This window comes from Palaemon carinicauda, chromosome 20, assembly GCF_036898095.1.
Source record: "Palaemon carinicauda isolate YSFRI2023 chromosome 20, ASM3689809v2, whole genome shotgun sequence".
NCBI classification, from domain to species: domain Eukaryota; kingdom Metazoa; phylum Arthropoda; class Malacostraca; order Decapoda; family Palaemonidae; genus Palaemon; species Palaemon carinicauda.
In genome coordinates, this window is record NC_090744.1 from 116461082 (window position 1) to 116485423 (window position 24342).

Sequence of the window (24342 nt, forward strand, 5' to 3'; positions counted from 1 at the left end):
AACACCCTACCGGGTTGCTGAGGTTGACGCACTGCGTCACAACAAGTCACCTCTGCTGGTTGTTGAACGTCTTCCTAGTGAAACACTGAACGTCAACAACCCCCTCCGAGCGTCGCTTAACGTCAACGTGCGACTGGCAACCCACACTGGGTCGCATCGGTGGAGGAACCACCTCAACTGGCAGACGCGAGTAGGATACCTCAGCGTCAACAGGGCGCACAACCAACCGGTTGGAAGGTTGTTGGCCAGAAGGTTCTTCTCCGTATTTAAGTCCTCTATCAAGGACACAAGCTTGGACTGCATGTCTTGCAGCAAAGCCCATTTAGGGTCTACGGGAGCAGGTGTGGCAACAGACGGGGTTAGCGACTGAGGCGGAACCATTTACCATCCCTGGAAGCCTTGTTATGTGTGACATAATAGTACAGCAAAACTTCAAAGGCTCGACAAAAGTTGAGAAGTTGACCTGTAAACAACTTGGAGCGTCTCCTGGCTAGGCGCCAGGGCGAGTCTACCAGAATTGAGAAGTCTACCTGGGCAGAGGCATGAACTTCCAAGCCGAGAACTTCTCTCGTGTCCTATCAGACTCTCGCTCTATAAGCCAGTTTAAAAGAAGGGAAATCAAAGGCTGTATCCCTAAAACTCCTCCTGGTGCAAAAACCAGTCGCCTAGCCAACGTAACGCTCTCAAGGAGAGCGAGAGAGCACTAGCTTAACAACAACGGCTTCGAAGTAGCTAGGCCTAGTGTAAGTACTGACGTTAGGCGAACGAGGAGCAGCAGTTACAAGATCCTTAAAAAATCATCATGATTTAATTAAAGTCCATAGGAGGCTAAGCAGCTTAAGGCTCCTCTCCAAATGACAGAGTCCTCAAAGGAATATCAGTAGGAGGGAGAACAGCACTTTCTCATCTACAGGAACCTTGTCCGAGAAAAGCTAGGTTATCTCAGTGAGGGTCTCACTGGTGCATTAGCAGCAGACCAGAAGGCAACGTTATGTAACTGCTTGACAGTCTGTGAACTGTCAAAAACTGAACTGTCAACCACAACTGGTGCGTGAGGACATACAGCACTGGTGCATTAGAAGCAGACCAGAAGGCAACGTCATGTAACCTTGACAGTCTGTGAGCTGGCAACAACCATAGCTGTGTGGGGAAGCCTCTACTCCTGACTGACTAGTCTGTTGCGGGCGAGTAGCGGAAACCACAGTGGGTTGCGGAGGTTGAAGCACAGCGTCAAAACAAAGCAACTTAACTCCACCCTCCTGTGTTGTGGTAACTCGCGAACGTCAACGGAGGGTAGCGTGCGTCTGTGAACGTCAACGTGCGGCTGGCAGGGTACACTGCGCATGGGTGGTGGAACTCTCACAGGCGGAGTGTGGGAGCAGGTAGCGTCAGCGTCTACTGTACGCACAACCGTGGTTGGTTGTAGGCTAACGGGTGCAGCGTCAACCTTCTCCGCACGATACTCCTGCATAAAAGATGCTAACTGTGTCTGCATAGACTGTAGCAAAGACCACTTAGGGTCTACAGCAGCAGGTGCGGCAACAGACGGTGTTACTGCCTGTTGCGGTACCGCTTTGCTTCTCTTAGGAGGTGTGCAGTCATCGGAAGACTGCAGCGAGTCCGAACTGACCCAGTGGCTACAACTGGGCCGTTGGACTTGCGCGGAAGGGACCGACTTACGCTTAATAAGCTGCGAGACCTTAGTCCAAGGTTTCTTACGAGAAACCTCTTCCGCAGACGAGAAGTAAATGGGCTCTCTCGTCTTTGTGTGGGTGGGGCAATCTTGGGTAGATACGCCCGAAACCACGGAGGGAAAACGTCTGTTCGTTGATCAAGGCCTGACGAACCCATAAGTCGTTCGACATTACTTCTCCCCTGGGCTTGGGAGCTTGCAAGAGGTCCCGGACTGGGTGAACGACAGGCACGAACAGACGAACCCTCGGACGCAACACTGTAACACTTTGCGCATATCACTTTATCACTTCGATTTTCTGTTTTGCACTTATTTCACTGAAATCGAAACTTTTACTGATTTCTACCTGAAACACGCAATCCTACCATTCATTAAAAGGTAGTAATTGCGAAAACAGTCGTATAATGCAACAGAAAACATATATAAAGATAAAGAATTCAGTGGCTGGGAAAGAGACTAAACACTAGTTCAAATAAACTACGTTTACAATCTCTCACCGCACATAGCCTGGGGACAAGAATAAAACCCTAGAAACGTTTTACCTTCTTCCCCGTACAGCGACTAGGGAGGAGAGTACACGAGAACAACGTTACCCGCTTGAACGGAACGTTTTTTCTCCTCTCTCTCCCTCCGTCTCTATCTCTCTCTCTCTTTCTCTCTTGATTTCGCACCTGAGAGAAGAGCCCAATTATATATCGTCAAAACATGTTATTTGGCTAAAGGAGAAAAACTGAAAGGTTTTCCAAATAAAAAGTTCCTTTAATTTAGAAATTAAACCATTTAAGCTAAGAAAGAATGAACGAAACGTCAGAGTCGGTTTACTCTTACTGCAAAGTGAAACCGTGATACACTCTCTCTCTATCGTAACGATAGAGCGCATGTTGAACGTCCTGAACGTCAACAACTGCGTAGTCTAAAAAACTAAACGTTAGTTCATCTTTGAAAACAGTACGAGACTATCAAAGAAATTCTTTCATAAAACATTAAATTTAAAAAGTTTTAAATTCTTTAAAGGCTAAATACGATATAACGGGCTCAACGTTGATTAACTTCGGTTCCAAGTTAGGACCGCCTACTATCAGGAAAGGTCGCATATAAACAAAACATAAAAATTTATTTTTATATGTTTATAATAAATGGAAAGTTAATCGAAGAGGCCTAATAAAGGCGGAGAGATATAAAATATATAGATCTATAACGTGTTAAGCAAAATTACTAAAAACCTAAACACACTTCCGTCTAAGGGAAGGGTCGGCCATTTAAAAGTGAAAGAGAGTCCATACTCTCTTTGTCACCATAATTAAATCTATCCAAAACGAGTTCAAGTTTTGAGATGAAGATAAAACCCCTGCATAGCGAAAGCTCAAAACTGGAATAGTGTACTTCACCAAATAGTTGTGAAAACAAATCCAGTTAGTAACAGCGTATTTAGTAGGTCTTGCCAGTGGCACGACAGAGAGAAAATTGGTTCTGTGTTGACATGGAGTACTTGAGTACCTGCTCGACAGATGGCGCAGTTGATGTACACCTCCACCTGTATAGCGATCGCTGGCGTATTTTGTCCTTAGGTTTTTCTGTCGGGCAGCAGAGCTGACAGCTATATGATCACCGGCTAAGTTTAATATTGAAAAATATACAGTACTATATACAGTATATATAAAAAGCTGGACTTACCACTTTGACTGCAACTCATTACTAAAACTTAACCTCAACATTTTATTTTCTCCAAGTCAAGAAATCATTGAATAAAGTATAAAATCTGAACATTCTTTTCAATCTAAGTTTCTTGGGACAACTCCCCAAACAATTTTTCTTCATGAAATAAATGCCTGAATGACAAAATATATTCTGAAGCTCCGTCCCTTTTATTAGCTTTCCATGAAATATTTCCTTGCACACATCTCAAAGATGATTATGATTAAAATCTAACCCTTTTACCCCCAAAAGGACGTACTGGTACGTTTCACAAAACTCATCCCTTTACCCCTATGGACGTACTGGTACGTCTTTGCAAAAAACTGCTATTTGTATTTTTTTGCATATTTTACAAAAGAATGAGACCAACTTGACCTCTCTATGATGAAAATTAAGGCTGTTAGAGCAATTTAAAAAATATATATTGCAAAATGTGCTTGAAAAAAAAAATGCCTGAGGGTTAAGGGTTGGAAAGTTCCAAATAGCCTGGGGGTAAAAGGGTTAAAAGATCAAGTTAGATTCTTTTACAAGTGATATTACACCCTAGCAGTACCAGCTGAACTCGGTTGAGTCCCTTGTTAGGCTGGGAGGAACGTAGAGAGTAGAGGTCCCCTTTTTGTTTTTGTTTCTTTGTTGATGTCGGCTACCCCCCTAAATTGGGGTAAGTGCCATGGTATATGTATGTATGTATTACAGTGTAAATGAATCATAAGTACCCTCTCTTTTTACTTCATTGGAAGTACTATTAACTTATAACTCAAATAAATGCATTTACAGGATACAAAAACACTTCCGAGCTATGAAATCCTTATCTTTACTTTTATATATAAGATCAAACACATACAAAACTGGAAATAAATTGAAACCAGTACTGTGAGTTTACGTAAACATGAGGAACTTCCAATAATAAACGAGAGCTGTGCCAAGATCCGGATGAAAATAACATGAGGTTTCTCCTAAAGACTCAATTTTCTTAATGGCCATACCTGGAAAAGAAAGGAACAAAGTTTAGGAAAAGTGGAACACAAAAATTTTTATTAATCTTTGGTTTTAACATTAAGAGATTAGTTCACCAAACTTTCAACTGAGCTCCTCAAGGTGCTAGAAGAGTTGGAAGACCCAGGCCTACATGGCTGAGGACTATGATGCATGAAATAGATGATGAATGGATAAATATAGAGACGACTGGTGAAATCTAACCGAGGCCCTTTACGTCAATAGGCGTAGGAGGAGATAATGATCGTGAAAAGTATTTAAAACAATGTACAATGTTGCTAACCTAACATCAGACCTAGTTTGGGTGATCCCATTCTAATATAGTTTAATGAAAATACTATGGATGAATTGTTTAGACCTCTTAAAACATTACTAAACTTTCTAGCAGCTACAAATACAAATGGGATAATCTATCTGTGTGTCCATACACAAAATGGGCACTTGCCATTTTGACCTGTATGACAACTACACCTAAAAATACATACGTGTTCATAACCCTTTCACTAGTTTACTTACAAGGTGACTTTGTAAACAGCTATCACAGTTCTTCTAAATATAAGCATTCTTTTACAAAACAATATCAACTATGTACCTGGCAATCTGCCAGGCTAGGGTTGCAGACCTGCTCATACCCAATAGTTTCTTGTAGTGCCTGGAACCTCATCATTCTTATGGGCTAAGAAAGGGGGAGAACCATCTAGGTCTTCCTGCTGAATCATCAGCAGTCATTGCCTGGCCCCAGCTTGGGTGTAGAGGGGCCTTGAGCGCTGATTAGTGTTATTATCCCTAGCTTTGTATATACTGTACTGTATGGTCGGTCTCTAGGGCATTGTGCTGCTAGGGTATTATTACTGCCCCTTGCCTCTACCATTCATGAGCAACCTTTAACCCTTTTACCCCCAAAGGACGTACTGGTACTTTTCACAAAACTCAAACCTTTACCCCCATGGACGTACCGGTACGTCTTTGCAAAAAAAATGCTATTGAAATTTTTTTTTTCATATTTTTGATAATTTTTTGAGAAAATTCAGGCATTTTCCAAGAGAATGAGACCAACCTGACCTCTCTATGACAAAAATTAAGGCTGTTAGAGCAACTTAAAAAAAACATACTGCAAAATGTTCTTGAAAAAAAATAACCCCTGGGGGTTAAGGGTTGGAAATTTCCAAATACCCTGGGGGTAAAAGGGTTAATAAGGTATATAGCTATCTTTCTCACGCTAGTTTCCCGTTTAAAGCAAAGACCTTTTGTTTATTCTTCCATTTTTTAAAATATATGCATAGAATCTGTCCTATTCCAAAGCAGCCATAAGGCTAATCTAAAAACCTTATAAAACGTACATTAACTTGCAACAGTTAAACTTACTTCTGGAATTCCCATTCTCGGTTATCTAGAGGACATACTTGACGCGTCTTCAGCCATCTCGAAATGCAGTGGAAGTGGAATGCATGCTGAAATGAAAACAAAATAGTAAAATACAATGCAATTCTAAGGTTATTAAAATAAAAATTTTCATTCAAAGAATCCAAAATACCAACTTAATAAAGCTGTTACTCAGTATTTAATTATCAATGGTAGACTGCATTTACTACGGAAGAAACTATTTGTAATCTATGGCAAGCGAAAATTGCCTATGAAGGATTACCCGACTTTCTCAACATACCAGTTACCGAAGCTATATTTTAGTTTCGAATGGTCATGGATATGCACATGTGTTTATCAAATACAAGTTGTAAACAATGAATTCAAAGGATTGGATCTATCAATTTAGGCTACACAACAAAATGCTGGGGAATGTGAAACACTAAAATGCATTTAACCCTTTTACCCCCAAAGGACGTACTGGTACGTTTCACAAAAGCCATCCCTTTACCCCCATGGACGTACCAGTACATCCTTGCAAAAAAATGCTTTAAAAATGTTCTTTTTCATAGTTTTGATAATTTTTTGAGAAAATTAAGGCATTTTCCAAGAGAATGAGACCAACCTGACCTCTCTATGACAAAAATTAAGGCTGTTAGAGCAATTTTAAAAAAATATACTGCAAAATGTGCTGGGGAAAAAAATGACCCCCTGGGGGTTAAGGGTTGGAAAGTTCCAAAGAGCCTGGGGGTAAAAGGGTTAAGGTAAAACCCTACAGTTGCACTGTGAGGTAAAAGTTAGAAGAGGTTGATAAACAAGAGGAAACAAGAATTGAGGTAAAGAGGATATAAAGCAAATGCAACTAAGGGATGAAAGAATACTAAAGGAGTTAATTACTGCAATATGATTGTCCACTGACCACTTTCCTTGTGGCAAGGGTAGAAGAGAATCTTTAGCTATAGTAAGCAGCTCTTCTAAGAGAAGGACACTCCAAAATCAAACCATTGTTCCCTAGTCTTGGGAAGTGCCATAGCCTCTGTACCATGGCCTTCCACTGTCTTGGATTAGAGTTCTCTTGCTTGGGGGTACACTCAGGCATGCTGTTCTATCTTATTTCTCTTTCTCTTGTTATTTTGAAGTTTATATAGGTTATATGTGAAGAATCTAATTTAATGTTACTGTTCTCGAAATATTTTAATTTTATTGTTTATTCTTCTCTTGTAGTTTATTTCTTTCTTTCTTTTCATCGCTGGGCTATTTTTCCTTTTTGGAGCCCCTAGCTTATAAGCATATTGCTTTTCCAACTAGGGTTATAGCCTAGCTTGTAATAATAATAATAATAATAATAATAATAATAATAATAATAATAATAATAACAATAATAATAATAATAATAATAATAATTTCTGGGTCGACCTGTGGCGGCCGGTGAAAAGAGTCCTTCTTATATATCTTTTCTGATAAAACCTTCCAATTATACCAGAGAAAGATAAAAGCATGGAATGCTGAGGTTACAACGCTCGCGCGAGCACCTTTTGGGTGTCGTGTATAAAGCAAAGGCGCGTGAAATCCACTATTCACAGGTTGTCTTCCATTTAGTTAATTCCTTCGTCAAAGGGATGGGCCAATACAAAGGCCCTAGCCAACCCCCAGCGCCACACCACCCACGCCACGACGCGAGCGCCATCTGAACAACATCCTTCTGTATTGGCCATGATGGCTTGGAAAGGAAAGGGTGGGATCGTGTAAAATAAAGGGGAAGGGTTTCACCGGGCGCCACAGGTCTCTCCCCAGAAATAGATTTTTCCTTCGTCAAAATCCCTTTTCTGGGTCGACTTATTAATAATAATAATGAGACCCTGAAGATAACATTAGATCAAATTAAATATAACTTCATAATTCTTTCGCATCAAGGATTACTATCTCACTCAACAGCCTTAAACAAATCTGGATTCATCTTCTTTAATGCCCTTAACCCATTAGATATTCCAAGTACCATAGATTATGGCTTCTATTTTTCACATCTATCAATACAGTCCTCGACTTACAAACACTCGGAGATACATAAACAAGTACAACTGAAAATTATCATCATTATTACTACTTGCTAAGCTACATCCCTAATTGGAAAAGCATGAAGCAAGAAGACCAGGGGACACAACAGGGAAAATAGCCCAGTGAGGAAAGAAAAGGAAAAATAAAATATTTCAAGAATATGAACATTAAAATACATATTTGCTATATAAACTATAAAAACTTTAACAAAAGAAGAGGAAGAGAAATTAGAAAGAATAGTGTGCCTGAGTGTACCCTCAAGCAAGAGAACTCTACCCCAAGACAGTGAAAGACCATGTTACAGAGGCTATGGCACTACCCAAGACTTGGAAAACAATGGTTTGCTTTTGAAGTCCCCTTCTCCTAGAAGGCCAAAATCTAACAAAATTTGAGTTACAAACAGCTTCTTACAACCAATTAAGTTTGTAAGTTAAAGACATTCTATAATAATTGAGATCGATAAATGGAAAACTTAGAAGAGCTCAAATAAATTATAAATATATTTACTTACATTACACACACCCCAGGCAACCGTGCACTCTTCGGATGTCACAGAGGCTTGATTTGCTTGACATTCGATGCACAAGTCCATAATGTGATTACGACAAATGGCACAGTTATCTACGACAATGTCTGCAAATAGAAAAAAAAATAGGAAAATTTATTAACATCTTGAGTAAGTTCAAATTCAAATGGAATCAACTTAATAAGAGAGAAGTAAAAATGTTAGATAAACTGTACAGTACGCAGTAAATTAGAGTTATTAACATCTTAAATAATTGAAAATTCAAACTAAATTAACTTTGTATTATCAATAACAAAGAAGTAGAACCATTAACCCTTTTACCCCCAAAGGATGTACTGGTACGTTTCACAAAACACATCCCTTTACCCCCATGGAAGTACCGGTACGTCCTTGCAAAAAACTGCTATTTACATTTTTTTTTTTTTTTTTTGATAATTTTTTGAGAAATTTCCAGCATTTTCCAAGAGAATGAGACCAACCTAACCTCTCTACGACATAAATATGTTATTTTCATTAGTAAAATAAATTTTTGAATATACTTACCCGATAATCATGTAGCTGTCAACTCCGTTGCCCGACAGAATTCTACGGAAGGGATACGCCAGCGATCGCTATACAAGAGGGGGGTGTACTCACAAGCGCCACCTGTGGCCAGGTACTGCAGTACTTCTTGTTGACACCACCTCAATTTTTCCTCGGTCCACTGGTTCTATGGGGAGGAAGGGTGGGTCAATTAAATCATGATTATCGGGTAAGTATATTCAAAAATTTATTTTACTAATGAAAATAACATTTTTCAATATTAAACTTACCCGATAATCATGTAGCTGATTCACACCCAGGGAGGTGGGTGAAAACCAGTGTACATGTATATCAAGAAGCTAAGTATCCCGTATTTCATATTATCAGTTATTCAAAATAACAATGAAATTACAAGTACCTGGTAAGGAAGTCGACTTGAGCCATTACTCTGCCTTAAATAAGTTCGTCTTCCTTACTGAGCGCAGCGTTCCTCTTAGGAGGCTGAACAACTCTAAGGTGCTGAAGTATCAAGGGCTGCAACCCATACTAAAGGACCTCATCACAACCTTTAACCTCGGCGCTTCTCAAGAAAGAATTGACCACCCGCCAAATCAACAAGGATGTGGAAGGCTTCTTAGCCGACCGTATAACCCATAAAAAGTATTCAAGAGAAAGGTTAAAAGGTTATGGGATTATGGGAATGTAGTGGCTGAGCCCTCGCCTACTACTGCATTCGTTGCTACGAATGGTCCCAGGGTGTAGCAGTACTCGTAAAGAGACTGGACATCTTTGAGATAGAATGATGCGAACACTGACTTGCTTCTCCAATAGGTTGCATCCATAACACTCTGCAGAGAACGGTTCTGTTTGAAGGCCACTGAAGTAGCCACAGCTCCCACTTCATGTGTCCTTACCTTCAGCAAAGCAAGGTCTTCTTCCTTCAGATGAGAATGTGCTTCCCTAATCAGAAGCCTGAATAGTAAGAAACTGAGTTCTTAGAACTTGGAAAAGAAGGTTTCTTGATAGCACACCATAAGGCTTCTGATTGTCCTCGTAAAGGTTAAGACCTTTTTAGATAGTACCTAAGAGCTCTAACTGGGCAAAGTACTCTCTCAAGTTCATTCCCCACCAAGTTGGACAGGCTTGGGATCTCGAACGACTTAGGCCAAGGACGTGAAGGAAGCTCGTTTAGCAAAAACCGAGCTGCAAGGAACATGTAGTCGTTTCAGATGTGAAAACAATGATCCTGCTGAAGGCGTGGATCTCACTTACTCTTTTAGCTGTTGTCAAGCACACGAGGAAAAGAGTTTTTAATGTGAGGTCCTAAAAAGAGGCTGATTGGAGAGGTTCAAATCTTGATGACATAAGGAACCTTAGGACCACGTCTAGATTCCAGCCTGGAGTGGACAACCGACGTTCCTTTGAGGTCTCAAAAGACCTAGGGAGGTCCTGTAGATCTTTGTTGGTGGAAAGATCCAAGCCTCTGTGGCGGAAAACCGCTGCCAACATACTTCTGTAACCCTTGATCGTAGGAGCTGAAAGGGATCTTACTTTCCTTAGATGTAACAGGAAGTCAGCAATCTGGGTTACAGTGGTACTGGTTGAGGAAACTGCATTGGTCTTGTACCAGCTACGGAAGACTTCCCCTTGAGACTGATAGATTCTGAGAGTGGATGTTCTCCTTGCTCTGGCAATCGCTCTGGCTGCCTCCTTCGAAAGGCCCCTAGCTCTTGAGTCTTTCGAAAGTCTGAAGGCAGTCAGACGAAGAGCGTGGAGGTTTGGGTGTACCTTCTTTACGTGAGGTTGACGTAGAAGGTTCACTCCTAGAGGAAGAGTCCTGGGAATGTCGACCAGCCATTGCAGTACCTCTATGAACCATTCTCTCGCGGGCCAGAGCGGAGCCAACCCACGTCAGCCGTGTCCCTTTGCGAGAGGAGAACTTCTGAAGTACCCTGTTGACAATCTTGAACGGCGGGAATGCATACAGGTCGAGATGGGACCAATCCAGCAGAAAAGCATCCACGTGAACTGCTGCTGGGTCTGGAATCGGAGAACAATACAACAGGAGTCTCTAGGTTATCGAGGTAGCGAACAGATCTATGGTTGGCTGACCCCACAGGGCCCAAAGTCTGCTGCAAACACTCTTGTGAAGGGTCCACTCTGTGGGGATGACCTGACCCTTCCGGCTGAGGCGATCTGCCATGACATTCATACCGCCCTGAATGAACCTCGTTACCAGCGTGAGCTTTCGATCTTTTGACCAGATGAGGAGGTCCCTTGCGATCTAGAACAACTTCCACGAAAGAGTCCCTCCCTGCTTGAAGATGTAAGCCAGGGCTGTGGTGTTGTCAGAGTCCACCTCCACCACCTTGTTAAGCTGGAGGGACTTGAAGTTTATCAAGGCCAGAAGAACCGCCAACAACTCCTTGCAATTGATGTGAAGTGTCCTTTGCTCCTGATTCCATGTTCCCGAGCATTCCTGTCCGTCCAAAGTCGCACCCCAGCCCGTGTCTGATGCGTCCGAGAGGAGACGGCGGTCGGGTTTCTGAACAGCCAAATGTAGACTTCCTTGAGAAGAAAGCTGTTCTTACACCACGCGAGAGAAGACCTTCTCTCTTCGGAAACAGGAACTGAGACCGTCTCTAGCGTCATGTCCTTTATCCAGTGAGCAGCTAGATGATACTGAAGGGGGGGGGAGGTGGAGTCTCCCTAACACGATGAACAGGGCCAGCGATGAAAGTGTCCCTGTTAGACTCATCCACTACCTGACTGAGCATCGGTTCCTTCTCAGCATGCTCTGGATGCATTCTAGGGCTTGGAAGATCCTTGGGGCCGACGGAAAAGCCCGAAAAGCTCGACTCTGAAGATCCATACCCAGGTAGACAATGGTCTGGGATGGGACGAGCTGAGATTCCTCAAAATTGACCAGGAGGCCCAGTTCCTTGGTCAGATCCATAGTCCATCTGAGAATCTCCAGACAGCGACGACTTGTGGGAGCTCTTAAAAGCCAGTCGTCTGACGGAGCCGGACACAAGATCATGGTACTGCTGCACAGTCTGTGAACTGTCAACCATGGGGAAGCGAGGAAGTACAGTGACAACCCGAAGCTGTCTAGACTGTCTGGGTCGTACAGACAACTCCTTATCGGGTTGCTGAGGTTGCCGCACTGTGTCACAACAAGTCACTTCTGCTGGTTGTTGAACGTCTTCCCAGTGACACACTGACTCCGTAAACAAAAAAATCCTCTAACAAGGACTAAGCCTGGACTGCATGTCTTGCAACACAGCTCAAGGTCTATGGGAGCAGGTGTGGTAACAGACGGGGTTAGAGACTGAAGTGGAACCATTACCTTCCCTGGAAGCATGTTATGCTTAAATAAAAGTCCATAGGAGGCTACGCAGCTAAAGGCTCCTCTCCAAATGACAGAGTCCTCAAGGGAATATCAGAAGGAGGGAGAAAAGCACTTTCTCATCTACAGGGACCATATCCGAGAAAAGCTAAGTTCTCTCAGTGAGGGTTTCACTGGTGCAAAAGCAGCAGACTAGAAGGCAACGTAATGAAACTGCTTGACAGTCTAGTGAGTTGGCAACAACCAAAGATGTGTGACTGAGAAGCATGCGGTAAGGTATGCAGAGCATGCTGTATGCAGATCATGCTGTATGTAGAGCATGCTGTAAGAGAAGCAGAGCATGTTGCATGGCGTGTAACATTTCTCAGAAATTCCATGACCAGTGCTAGATTGAGTAATATCGCATTACTGTCCATTGAAAGTGCACGTGCCGAGGGAATTGATTTAGACTGTTTTGTTGATGAATTTGATAGCCGGCATGATAATCGTAGAATTAAGCTGCACTAAATATACGATCTATAATCTACTTCACCTCAGGACAGGGAAACTCGCCCTGTTGGCAACACTGCATTACTTCATGCATGTTGCATGGGGTTTTAATATCAACATAATATTTACATTACATTCATAACTCATGATACATTTTTGTTTTGAAGATATTTTGCCATATTTGCGATTTGTTAAAAATATATTGCAAGGAATACATATATATTTTTTTATTTAAGTAATACGAATAACCTCCATTATCATAATGTTTGTGTAGGCATACATGTATATGATAACAAATGCAAGTTATGAAAGTAATGAGGTGTTATTATTGTCATTTGTTATTTCAAAGTTGAATGGGAAGAGGCTCAAGTTGAGGAGAAAGTGGCAGATGCATGCGTTGAGGTGGCTGACTCATAGCATGAGGTTCCTGCCTCAAGAGTTGCGCTTGCCTCAAGGGTTGAGGTGGCTGCGCAGAGAGAGGCTCTTGACTCACGAGTTGAGGTTCTTGAGGTGTGAGCTGCGAGAGTTGAGGTAGCGGCTGCGCAGAACGCAGTTCCTGTCTCACGAGTTGAGGTTCCTGAGGAGCTAGCCTCAAGAGTTGAGGCTCTCGCCTTGAGGAAAGTTGAGGTAGCAGCTGCGAGAGCTGAGGTGGCTGCCTCAAGGATGGTAGAGGTTGTCGTACCTCAAAAGGTTGTAGCCTCAAAGATGGTCTAACTGCATGAAAATCTTGCCTCAAGGCATAAGACTCCTGCTCCCATTGTTGAGGTTGCCTTAAGGAAGGTTGAGGTTGCTGCACAACGCTGGTAACTGGCAACTCCGAACGCGGTAAGGTAGCTTGAGGAACCTCAACTTCGTACGCCTGGCAGACTGGACTGCGGTGAGGCGGAGCGCTCGCAGGAGGAGGTGTAACCTTCTCAGCCTGAAACTCACGCATTAAGACCGCAAGCTGCGACTGCATGGACTGCAGCAAAGTCATCTTGGGATCAACAGACGATAAGGTCTGTTGAGGCAAAGCCTTAACAGAAGATGAGGTCTGTTGAGGCATCGCCTTACCTCTCTTAGGAGGTGTGCAGTCACCTGATGACTGCGGAGAGTCAGAGCTAACCCAATGACTGCATCCGGGTTGTTGAACTCTAGAGGTCTGGACTTTACGTTTAAGAGGTCTTGAGACCTGAGTCCAGCGTTTTCTCCCCGAAATTTCTTCTGCAGACGAGCAAAATAAGGGCTCAATCGTCTGCGGGTGGGAGTGACGGTCTCTGTAAGACACGCCCGCAACCACCGAGGATACAGTACTTCTGTGCGCCGATCAAGGCCTGCCGAACCCTTTTGCCCTTCGACATTGCTTCTCCCCTGGGCTTGGGAGCTTGCAAGAGGTCCCGGACTGGGAGGACGACTGGCACGCACAGAAGTACCCTCACGCACAACACTGACACACTTTGCGCTAATCACTTATCACTTTTGATTTTCTGTTTGCACTTATTTCACTGAACTCGAAACTTTAAGTGGTTTGTACCTGAAACACGCAATTCTATCCTTCCTTAAAAGTTAGTAATTGCGAAAACAGAATTACAATGTAACAGAAAAATCTAATGAAAGATAAATAATTCAGTGGCTGGAAAGAGACTAAACACTAGATCAAATAAACTACGTTTAAAATCTCTCACCGCATAAAGCTTGAGAACAAGAATAAAACTCTAGAAACGTTTACCTTCTTCCCCTAAAGAGACTAGGGAGAAGAGCAAAAACGATAACAACGTTACTCGCTTGAACGAAACGTTTATCCTCCTCTCTCTCCCTCCGTCTCTATCTCTCTCTCTCTCTCTCTCTCTTGACTTAGAACCTGAGAGAAGAGCCCAATCATATATATCGTTAAAACATATTATTGTTAAAGGAAAAAAAAAAAACTGAAATATTTCCCAAATAAAAAGTTCCTTTATTAGAATTAAAACCATTAAGCTAAGAAAGAATGAACAAAACGTTAGAAACGGTTACTCTTACTGCAACGTGACACCGTGAAAATTCTCTCTCTATCGTAACGATAGAGCGCAAGTTGAACGTTCTGAACGTCAACAACTGCAGAGACAAAACAAAACGTTAGTTCAACTTTGAAAACAGTACGAGACTATCAAAGAAATTCTTTCAAAAACATTAAAATAGCATAATATGTTAACAGGTAAAACCGAAATGACGGGCTCAATGTTAATTAACTTCGGTACAAGAAAAGACCGCCTACTATTAGGAAAGGTCGAATATAAACAAATATAAAAATTAATTTTAATAAGTTTATAAAAAAGGAAGTTAATCGAAGAGGCCTATAAAAGGCGGAGAGATATAAAATAAATCTATAACTTTTGTTAAGCAAAATTAAGAAAGAGAGTCTATACTCTCTTAGACACCAACACTTCCGTCTAAGGGAAGGGTCGGCCATTAAAAGGTGAAAGAGAGTTCATACTCTCTTCGTCACCATAATTAATCAAATTAATTCCAAAAGCTAGCTAAGCTAATAATAAAACTTCCTGAATAGCGAAAGCTGAAATCTTAGAGCAATACTTCACCAAAAACCGTGAACAAGACTCCAAAATTATAAGCGTATCCATGAACGTCTTGCCGGAAGCACGACAGAGGAAAAATTGAGGTGGTGTCAACAAGAAGTACTGCAGTACCTGGCCACAGGTGGCGCTTGTGAGTACACCCCCCTCTTGTATAGCAATCGCTGGCGTATCCCTTCCGTAGAATTCTGTCGGGCAACGGAGTTGACAGCTACATGATTATCGGGTAAGTTTAATATTGAAAATAAGGCTGTTAGAGCAATTTGAAAAATATATACTGCAAAATGTGCTTGAATAAAAAATAACCCCCGGGGGTTAAGGGTTGGAAAGTTCCAAATAGCCTGGGGGTAAAAGGGTTAAATATAAATTTTAAAGTAAAAAAGAATGATTAACCTCTTAAATAAGTTAAAAATTCAAATGGAGTCAACTTAGTATCATCAAAGAGAAAGAAGTAAAAACATAGATGTATTCAGAGCGCAGAATAAAGATATCCGATGTACGGTACTCAGAGCGCAGAATAAAGATATCCGATGTACGGTACTCAGAGCGCAGAATAAAGATATCCGAGGTACGGTACTCAAGAGCGCAGAATAAAGATATCCGAGGTACGGTACTCAAGAGCGCAGAATAAAGATATCCGAGGTACGGTACTCAAGAGCGCAGAATAAAGATATCCGAGGTACGGTACTCAAGAGCGCAGAATAAAGATACCCGAGGTACGGTACTCAAGAGCGAAGAATAAAGATATCCGAGGTACGGTACTCAAGAGCGCAGAATAAAGATATACGAGGTACGGTACTCAAGAGCGCAGAATAAAGATACCCGAGGTACGGTACTCAAGAGCGAAGAATAAAGATATCCGAGGTACGGTACTCAAGAGCGCAGAATAAAGATACCCGAGGTACGGTACTCAAGAGCGAAGAATAAAGATATCCGAGGTACGGTACTCAAGAGCGCAGAATAAAGATATCCGAGGTACGGTACTCAAGAGCGCAGAATAAAGATACCCGAGGTACGGTACTCAAGAGCGAAGAATAAAGATATCCGAGGTACGGTACTCAAGAGCGAAGAATAAAGATATCCGAGGTACGGTACTCAAGAGCGCAGAATAAAGATACCCGAGGTACGGTACTCAAGAGCGCAGAATAAAGATATCCGAGGTACGGTACTCAAGAGCGCAGAATAAAGATACCCGAGGTACGGTACTCAAGAGCGCAGAATAAAGATATCCGAGGTACGGTACTCAAGAGCGCAGAATAAAGATATCCGAGGTACGGTACTCAAGAGCGCAGAATAAAGATACCCGAGGTACGGTACTCAAGAGCGAAGAATAAAGATATCCGAGGTACGGTACTCAAGAGCGCAGAATAAAGATACCCGAGGTACGGTACTCAAGAGCGCAGAATAAAGATATCCGAGGTACAGTATTCAGAGCACAGAATAAAGATATCCGAGGTACAGTATTCAGACCACAGAATAAAGGTAACCCTTTGTTAATAAATGCTACTAAAAATAAAGAACTGTTCATATGTGTGTACAACCATTTCCTCCCTTGAAATAGGGATACTGTATATCTTCGCGGATTGTGGTGGCCGATATGGTAAAGTCTCTGACTGGCGAATGCCAGACGGGTTCGAGTCCCTCTCGGACTCGTTAGTTTCTTTGTTCACCGCAACCTTCCTATCCTTGTGAGCTAAGGATGGGGGGTTTGAGGGAGCCTGTAGGTCTATCTACTGAGTCATCAGAAGCCATTGCCTGGCCCTCCTTAGTACTAGCTTGGATGGAGAGGGGGCTTGGGTGCTGATCATGTGTATATATGGTCAGTCTCTAGGGCATTGTCCTGCTCGATAAGGTAATGTCACTGTTCCTTGCCCCTGCCATTCAGGAGTGGACTTTAAACCTTGACTCTTTGACCTTTTCGTACATTCATTTGTGATCGGTGTTAGTTACCTTTGCTAACGAAGTTGGAAGGAGGTTATGTTTTACCACCATTTTGTGTGTGTTTGTGAACAGCTTCCTGGCCACAATTTTAATCGTAGAATAATGAAACTTGCAGAGATTATCTTATGTAAAGAGCTGGAAATTATCAAATTTTGAAAGGTCAAGGGCAAAGGTCAAGCAAAATGTCCAATTCACGTAATCAGCCATAAGCTTGGACATCATTGTCACAGAGACGATCAAAATTGGTTCATATTTGAGTGTGTGGAAATCCACGCCAATTAATACATGTTAAGGTCAAAGGTCAAGGTCGAGAAATAAGCTGACACGGAAAAGGTCTGCGCTCTACTGAGTGCCCCTCTAGTTATTTTTGTAGATACTCTCTCTTGTATATGAGTTATATTTCAACACTGGTACTGATCTTAAAATATACTATATTAATCATTCAGTACTTCTCTTATAGTTTACTGTATTTAATTCCTTTCCTCACTGGACTATTTTTTCCCGTTGGATCCCTTGAGCTTATAGCATCCTGCTTTTCCAACTAGGTTTGTAGCTTGGCTAGTAATAATAATAATATGCAAACGAACAAATTAAAAACTTAAGTAATTTGCATTGTAATAATAATAATAATAATAATAATAATATTAATACAAAGCGCATTCCTTTACATAAAATCTCCCAGTTCAATCATCCTAATCGGTACTAGATCTTAACCCTTTTACCCCCAAAGGACGTACTGGTACGTTTCACAAAAGCCATCCCTTTACCCCCATGGACGTACCGGTACGTCCTTCCAAAAAAATGCTATAAAAATTTGTTTTTCATATTTTTTGAGAAACTTCAGGCATATTCCAAGAGAATGAGACCAACCTGACCTCTCTATGACAAAAATTAAGGCTGTTAGAGCAATTTAAAAAAAATATACTGCAAAATGTGCTGGGAAAAAAATAACCCCCTGGGGGTTAAGGGTTGGAAATTTCCAAATACCCCGGGGGTAAAAGGGTTAAGGATAACCAACTACAGTACCTTATTGGCAATGCAATGGTCATTACAGTGCCACTGAAAACATTATCATTGCAAGCTAAGCTACAACCCTAGTTGGAAAAGCATGCTAGAAGCCCAGGAGCTCCAAACTCAAAAGATAGCCCAATGAGGAGAGGAAACACGGAAATAAACAAACATAAGAAGTAATAAACAAAAATAAAATACTTCAAGAACAGTAACAACATTAAATTAGATCCTACATAAATAAACTATAAAAACTTTAACAAAACTATAGGAAGAGAAATGAGATAGAATAGTGTGCCCGAGTGTACCCTCAAGCAAGAGAACTCTAATCCAATGGTACAGAGGCCCTGGCATTAACCAAGAATAGAGAACAATGTTTGATTTTGGAGTGTCCAACTCTCATTTTAAAGATGCCAGCTTTGTATTGTATAGGAGAGGACTTGAGAGAGAAAGAAATTGATGAAGCAGAGGTGCAAGATAAAAATAGATGGAAAAGACTCACACGAAACAGTGACCCCACATAGAAATTGGAATCAACTAAAGAAAAAAAAATGTAAAGATGTGGGTATTACCGGAGTTTCTACAATAATTTTTTGATGCAGATTAGTGATCCCAAACAACACTCCTACATTAGACAGCATGTCTCCGCTATCGTATCATCTATTTACATTTAAGTGAAAGGTGAACCTCAAAATGATTTGCTCAGCGATGGCCTCCTAATGACTGGATGGTAGGAGCTGATGATTCAAGAAATCTAACTGACCATAAAAGCAGAGAGAGAGAGAGAGTCTCTCTCTCTCTCTCTCTCTCTCTCTCTCTCTCTCTCTCTCTCTCTCTCTCTCTCTCTCTCACAGGATGATCTTCTAAAAGCAACAACTGTTTACCTCCTTCTCTGTATAAAACTAGGTCATTACATTCACTTTTCACAATTTCTTTACACACAAAAATTACTCAAATGGCTTTATTAATTCAAATGCTTTTCATTAATCCAATCAGCAATCAAATGTTAAATATTTTAATTATTATAATTTTTACTCATCAAGAATGGGTTCACATGGCGAGGGAAAAAGTAACTGTTTACTAGGGACAAGGAAAACCTTCAATTTTAGTTCTATGGAACTCCTTCCCACCGGTGAGCGAGTCTCCCTATTTCAAAGGATGACAGCTTTGTATACGCAGTAGTACCCTACTACCCATAGCTCTCTTGAGCCTCTTCCTTCTGTTCATCTCCATCCTGGGAGAAACAAGTTTCTTCAAATTATTACACCAGTCTTGAAAAAAAAACATTTCAAAGTAAATCTTGGATTCCTCAAGAGCCTACTTCTGCCTTTACGAAGGCCTACAAAGAAGATAGACCCTCGAGATCTTGATTACCCCCGCGTCAGTCACTCAGATAACATATGTCACCGCAATGAAGTTTATCATTCGTATAAGTTCAAGAAAACATGCCTGATGCCTGTGGCATGTCTAATGTTGAGATCCTGATCTAAGTACATTCGATACAGTATCTCCTTCCTACAGCAAGACATAATTGAGCCCGTTTATTACTGCCTGCCTCTGGCCTTGACTGGCCCAAGATGATATCTCATCTAGGATTAACTTCAATGACAAGGTCAGCCTCTCTTGACTGAACTTCCTCTGATTATCCAGCATTTGGTGTTTCCTCACTATATCCAGTTCAGCCTGCATCTTGCATCTCCTATCTGTTCTGCATGATAGGTACAGTATGTCTATTGTCGTTACTCTATAATGGTTATACGCTAAAATACAGGCTAGGTTTCTACAACGAATAACATTTTATTTACTCAAAAATATTTAGAATACACTGGTACAATTAAAACCAAACTACCTACAACGTCAATTAAGCTACGATAGATTTAGATAAAAAGGGCCTACCTACAGCAGTCTGAGCCCTGCTTGCAGCTCTACAAAGATTTCATTAGAAAACCTAATCGCCTCTGTGAGCTACGGATGGGATCGCCTTTTGGTGCGAGACTTTTCCATCTATTTCTGTCTAGTACCTGTGCTTCAGCAATGAAACTTAAAACTTATGCTGATTTTTTATATATTTTTACGATATTCGATAATTCAAGGGGAATACAAATCTATGTTCTTGCTGGTTCTAATGAATACTGTACAATACAAAAGTAAAAGATGCGACGAGATTATAAGTATATATGCTGAGTAATCAGCAGACTTTGCCTAGCCCTCCCAGTTCCTAGCCTGTGTGGAAAGGGGATTGGGGCGCTGATCATACATCTATATAGTCGATCTATACACCATCTCTGGTCCTTCTTTAGCAACATTTAATAAAGTGATCATCACATGCAAGGAAGTTCAAAAACCCTTTTCTCTTATATGGAAATTTCAGTAAAATTAGAGGCTTTTACATTGTGAAAAACAAGGACAGTTTAGCTCATGTTTCCGTTACCCAGCCTCTGAAACTTGTCATGTAGCAGACCTTGCACAAGCCCAGATGTTTTGACGAAAAGAACCACCAAATAATTTGGGTGACACAACTTAGTGACTCAATATATAACTTTTCTATATAATTCTGAACTTGCCAATGAATAATTAGAGAGAGTTTACCACACTGAAGGACAATACTTACCCCACGCCCATAACGCTACTGCATTCCACTGTAAAGAAATAAATTGTTATTATAGTCATTGTTAATACTCTTGATTACCATACATATAATATACTAGAATTATAGTTATTGTTAATACTCTTCTTGATTACCATCTTTATAATACACCAAGCCAAATTAAACAAATATTATACCCGACAACTGCTTTATCAACTTGTATCCTCTGTAGAGGAACGTAGAGAGTAGAGGTCCCCTTTTTGTTTTTGTTTCATTTGTTGATGTCGGCTAACCCCCAAAAATTGGGGGAAGTGCCTTGGTATATGTATGTATGTATGTATCCTCTGTAGAATAGAGCACAAAGCAACCAGTTTCTACTTTTTACTCATTTACATACAATATACTCATTATATATATACACTAGAGTGACACTCAGTACAGAGCATGCCTGTGACACGCCAACCAGTTTTACTATGCTCTCAACTCCACTGTATACTTGTAATTAATGTAATTTCTTAAAAAACCAACGGATTTGTCCTTGCGTCATAGCCAACAAGTCCACCAAATTTAAGTGAGATTGGTTCAGTGGTTTTTGTGCAATGTTGCTCACAAACAAAAAATTAACTAACAAAATGTACTTGCATCATATTCCACATGTCCACCAAATTTAAATGAGATTGGTACGGTGGTTTTTGTGTAATGTTGCTCACAAACAAACAAAATTACCTAACAAAATATTTGTCATTTACTTAACATTCCAATTATTTTTAAAGTACTGCTCGTACTTGTACTTTTATGTACTTTATCCAAATTGTTACAGATTCACCATTTGGGTCATACTAGACATGACCACCAAGTCTCGTCAAAATCGGTACAATAACTTCATGTAAAGTTGATTGCAAACAAATAAATAATACTAACACAGACAGGGAAGAATACATACCCTTAGCAAAATCTTTGATTTTGGCAAAAGCAAAAATATGGAGCTGTACAATCAGTAGCAGAAAATTTTTCAAGCAGATTCGGTTCCACATACTGTACATATCGTATTACTTTTGACACTAAACTTATACCTGGTTCAGCCAATTTTCACATTTTTTTAAACCGTCAATTCATGTGAACTGTTATCCTACACTTATGAAAAAACCTTTAATAAAATATGAAGAAGGCCCTACAAAGCAGCAAGTTATTTGTAAGACTTCTTTGACTAAAGCTTTTCCAGCTATGCAGGGTTGCTATTTCTTGAAAGCCGTTTCCAATTTCTTCTGTCTCCGATATCCTCCATTAGGAGAGCTTTCTCCTCCATATCAGCTCTAATGGGGGTTATTGTAATAGTCTTTATGGTTATTTCTTAATACGCCTCCCATTTGCCTGTTTCCCACAAGTCTGTCCTCTTTTGCAGGAATATTAACCCTTTTACCCCCAAAGGACGTACTGGTACGTTTCACAAAAGCCATCCCTTTACCCCCATGGACGTACCGCTACGTCCTTGCAAAAAAATGCTATAAAAATTTGTTTTTCATATTTTTTGATAATTTTTTGAGAAAATTCAGGCATTTTCCAAGAGAATGAGACCAACCTGACCTCTCTATGACAAAAATTAAGGCTGTTAGAGCAATTTAAAAAAAATATACTGCAAAATGTGCTTGAATGAAAAATAACCCCTTGGGGGTTAAGGGTTGGAAATTTCCAAATACCCCGGGGGTAAAAGGGTTAACCTGAAGAGACAGTGGTAGCCTACATAGCATTTCCCAGTTGTTTTTTTGAAACCCCAGATATGATCGATTTGGATTGAGCAGTGTGCACGCTGGTATTTGGAAGGCTCAGAAATTTTGCAGGGAGGACAGCAGCATTTTGGGATGGAATTGCATGTACGATGTATGTACAGTTTGGCAAAGCGATCTATTGTATATCATCAGAACCTACATAGTGAAATTTTCTAGTTATTTTCACCGCATAATTATGAATAAAGCCTCCCATACACTTCTCGAATAGCAGTGAACCTCTCTACCACTCACACCTGAACACTTCAAACACCATGCATTCACAGCAACACTTGAGTAGAGTAATACTAATGCAACATTGCCGGTTGGAGGGAAAGCTTACCACAGTGGGTATGTACAGAAACTTATTTCCACAACTGTATCATTGTAATTTACAAGGGTAACATACTATCATTATTATTATTATTACTAGCCAAGCTACAACCCTAGTTGGAAAAGCGAGATGCTATAAGCCCAAGGGCTCCAACAAGGAAAAATAGCCCAGTGAGGAAAGGAAATAAGGAAATAAATAAATGAGAATAAATTAACAATAAATCATTCTAAAAACAGTGACAACGTCAAAACAGATATGTCCTATATAAACTATTAACAACGTCAAAGAAAGATGTCATATATAAACTATAAAAAGACTCATGTCAGCCTGGTCAACATAAAAAACATTTGCTCCCACTTTGAACTTTTGAAGTTCTACTGATTCAACTACCCGATTAGGAAGATCATTCCACAACTTGGTAACAGCTGGAATAAAACACAGGGATACAACCTAACCTAAGGTTACCCCTTAACATAACCTAAGATGCCTTGTTCATACCTACCAGGAGGAGAGTAAGAATGGCAGGTAAAATTGCCCTATTGTATTGTCCAGCCCGTGCTCCCTATTTATTAATACCTTGAATTAACGTTAGTGAATGAAAGGAAAGGAAAAGAACATGGATTTTCTGTGTAAATAAGTTTGTGTATAAATGTGTTGTACTTTTGTGTTTATTTTATTATTCCATTTTCCATAATTCAATTGCCGTTGTCAAATTCTTTTGGTTTAAAATTGAAAGAACCTGCAAAAATTCCAAGATCGTAACACTACAGTACTTCTGTCGTAAATTATTGGTTTGAACAATAGTACTGTACTTCTGTCGTAAATTGTTGGTTGGAACAATAGTCCAAAAATTTTCCTTCTATAACTTTTTGGTTGTGTGTTTCCAATATTAGGATAAACTCCATAATGTAATAATGCCCTTATTTCAGTGGCTGCTATACACTGTGTAATATAATAATGACCTTGCTTCGGTGGCATGAATACTGTTAGTTTTGGGGAGAAATGTTATTTTTATAATAAAATAAATTTTTGAATATACTTACCCGGTGATTATATAAGCTGCAGCTCTGCTACTCGACAGAAAACTCTACGTTCAAAATCCGCCAGCGATCGCTATGCAGGTAGGGGGTGTACTTCAACAGCGCCATCTGTCGTGCAGGTACTCAGTACTCAATGTAAACACAACTCAATTTTCTCCTCGGTCCACTGGGTCTCTATTGGGGAGGAAGGGAGGGTCCTTTAATATATAATCACCGGGTAAGTATATTAAAAAATTTATTTTATTATAAAAATAACATTTTTCAATATTAAACTTAGCCGGTGATTATATAAGCTGATTCACACCCAGGGGGGTGGGTAGAGACCAGCATTAATTGTTTACATTATTATGAGCTAAGGATTTTGTATTTCATTTTAGCAGTTATTCAAAATAACAAACAAAATAAATAAGTACCTGGTAAGGAAGTCGACTTG

At 40.5% G+C, this 24342-nt stretch overlaps 1 protein-coding gene across 1 annotated transcript in view; it reads right to left on the reverse strand.

Annotated features, from left to right (window-relative positions):
- Positions 1 to 4186: 4186 nt before the first annotated feature.
- Roc1a (Regulator of cullins 1a) overlaps positions 4187 to 24342 on the reverse strand; it is a 29610-nt gene continuing 9454 nt past the window's right edge. Inside the window, exons 2-5 of the mRNA XM_068394474.1 lie at positions 20797 to 20824; positions 8313 to 8434; positions 5750 to 5835; positions 4187 to 4374 (exon numbers count right to left, since the gene is read on the reverse strand). Of these exons, the coding sequence (XP_068250575.1) occupies positions 4362 to 4374; positions 5750 to 5835; positions 8313 to 8434; positions 20797 to 20824 (249 nt within the window). The 3' untranslated portion in view covers positions 4187 to 4361. The remainder of the gene's footprint in view (positions 4375 to 5749; positions 5836 to 8312; positions 8435 to 20796; positions 20825 to 24342) is intronic.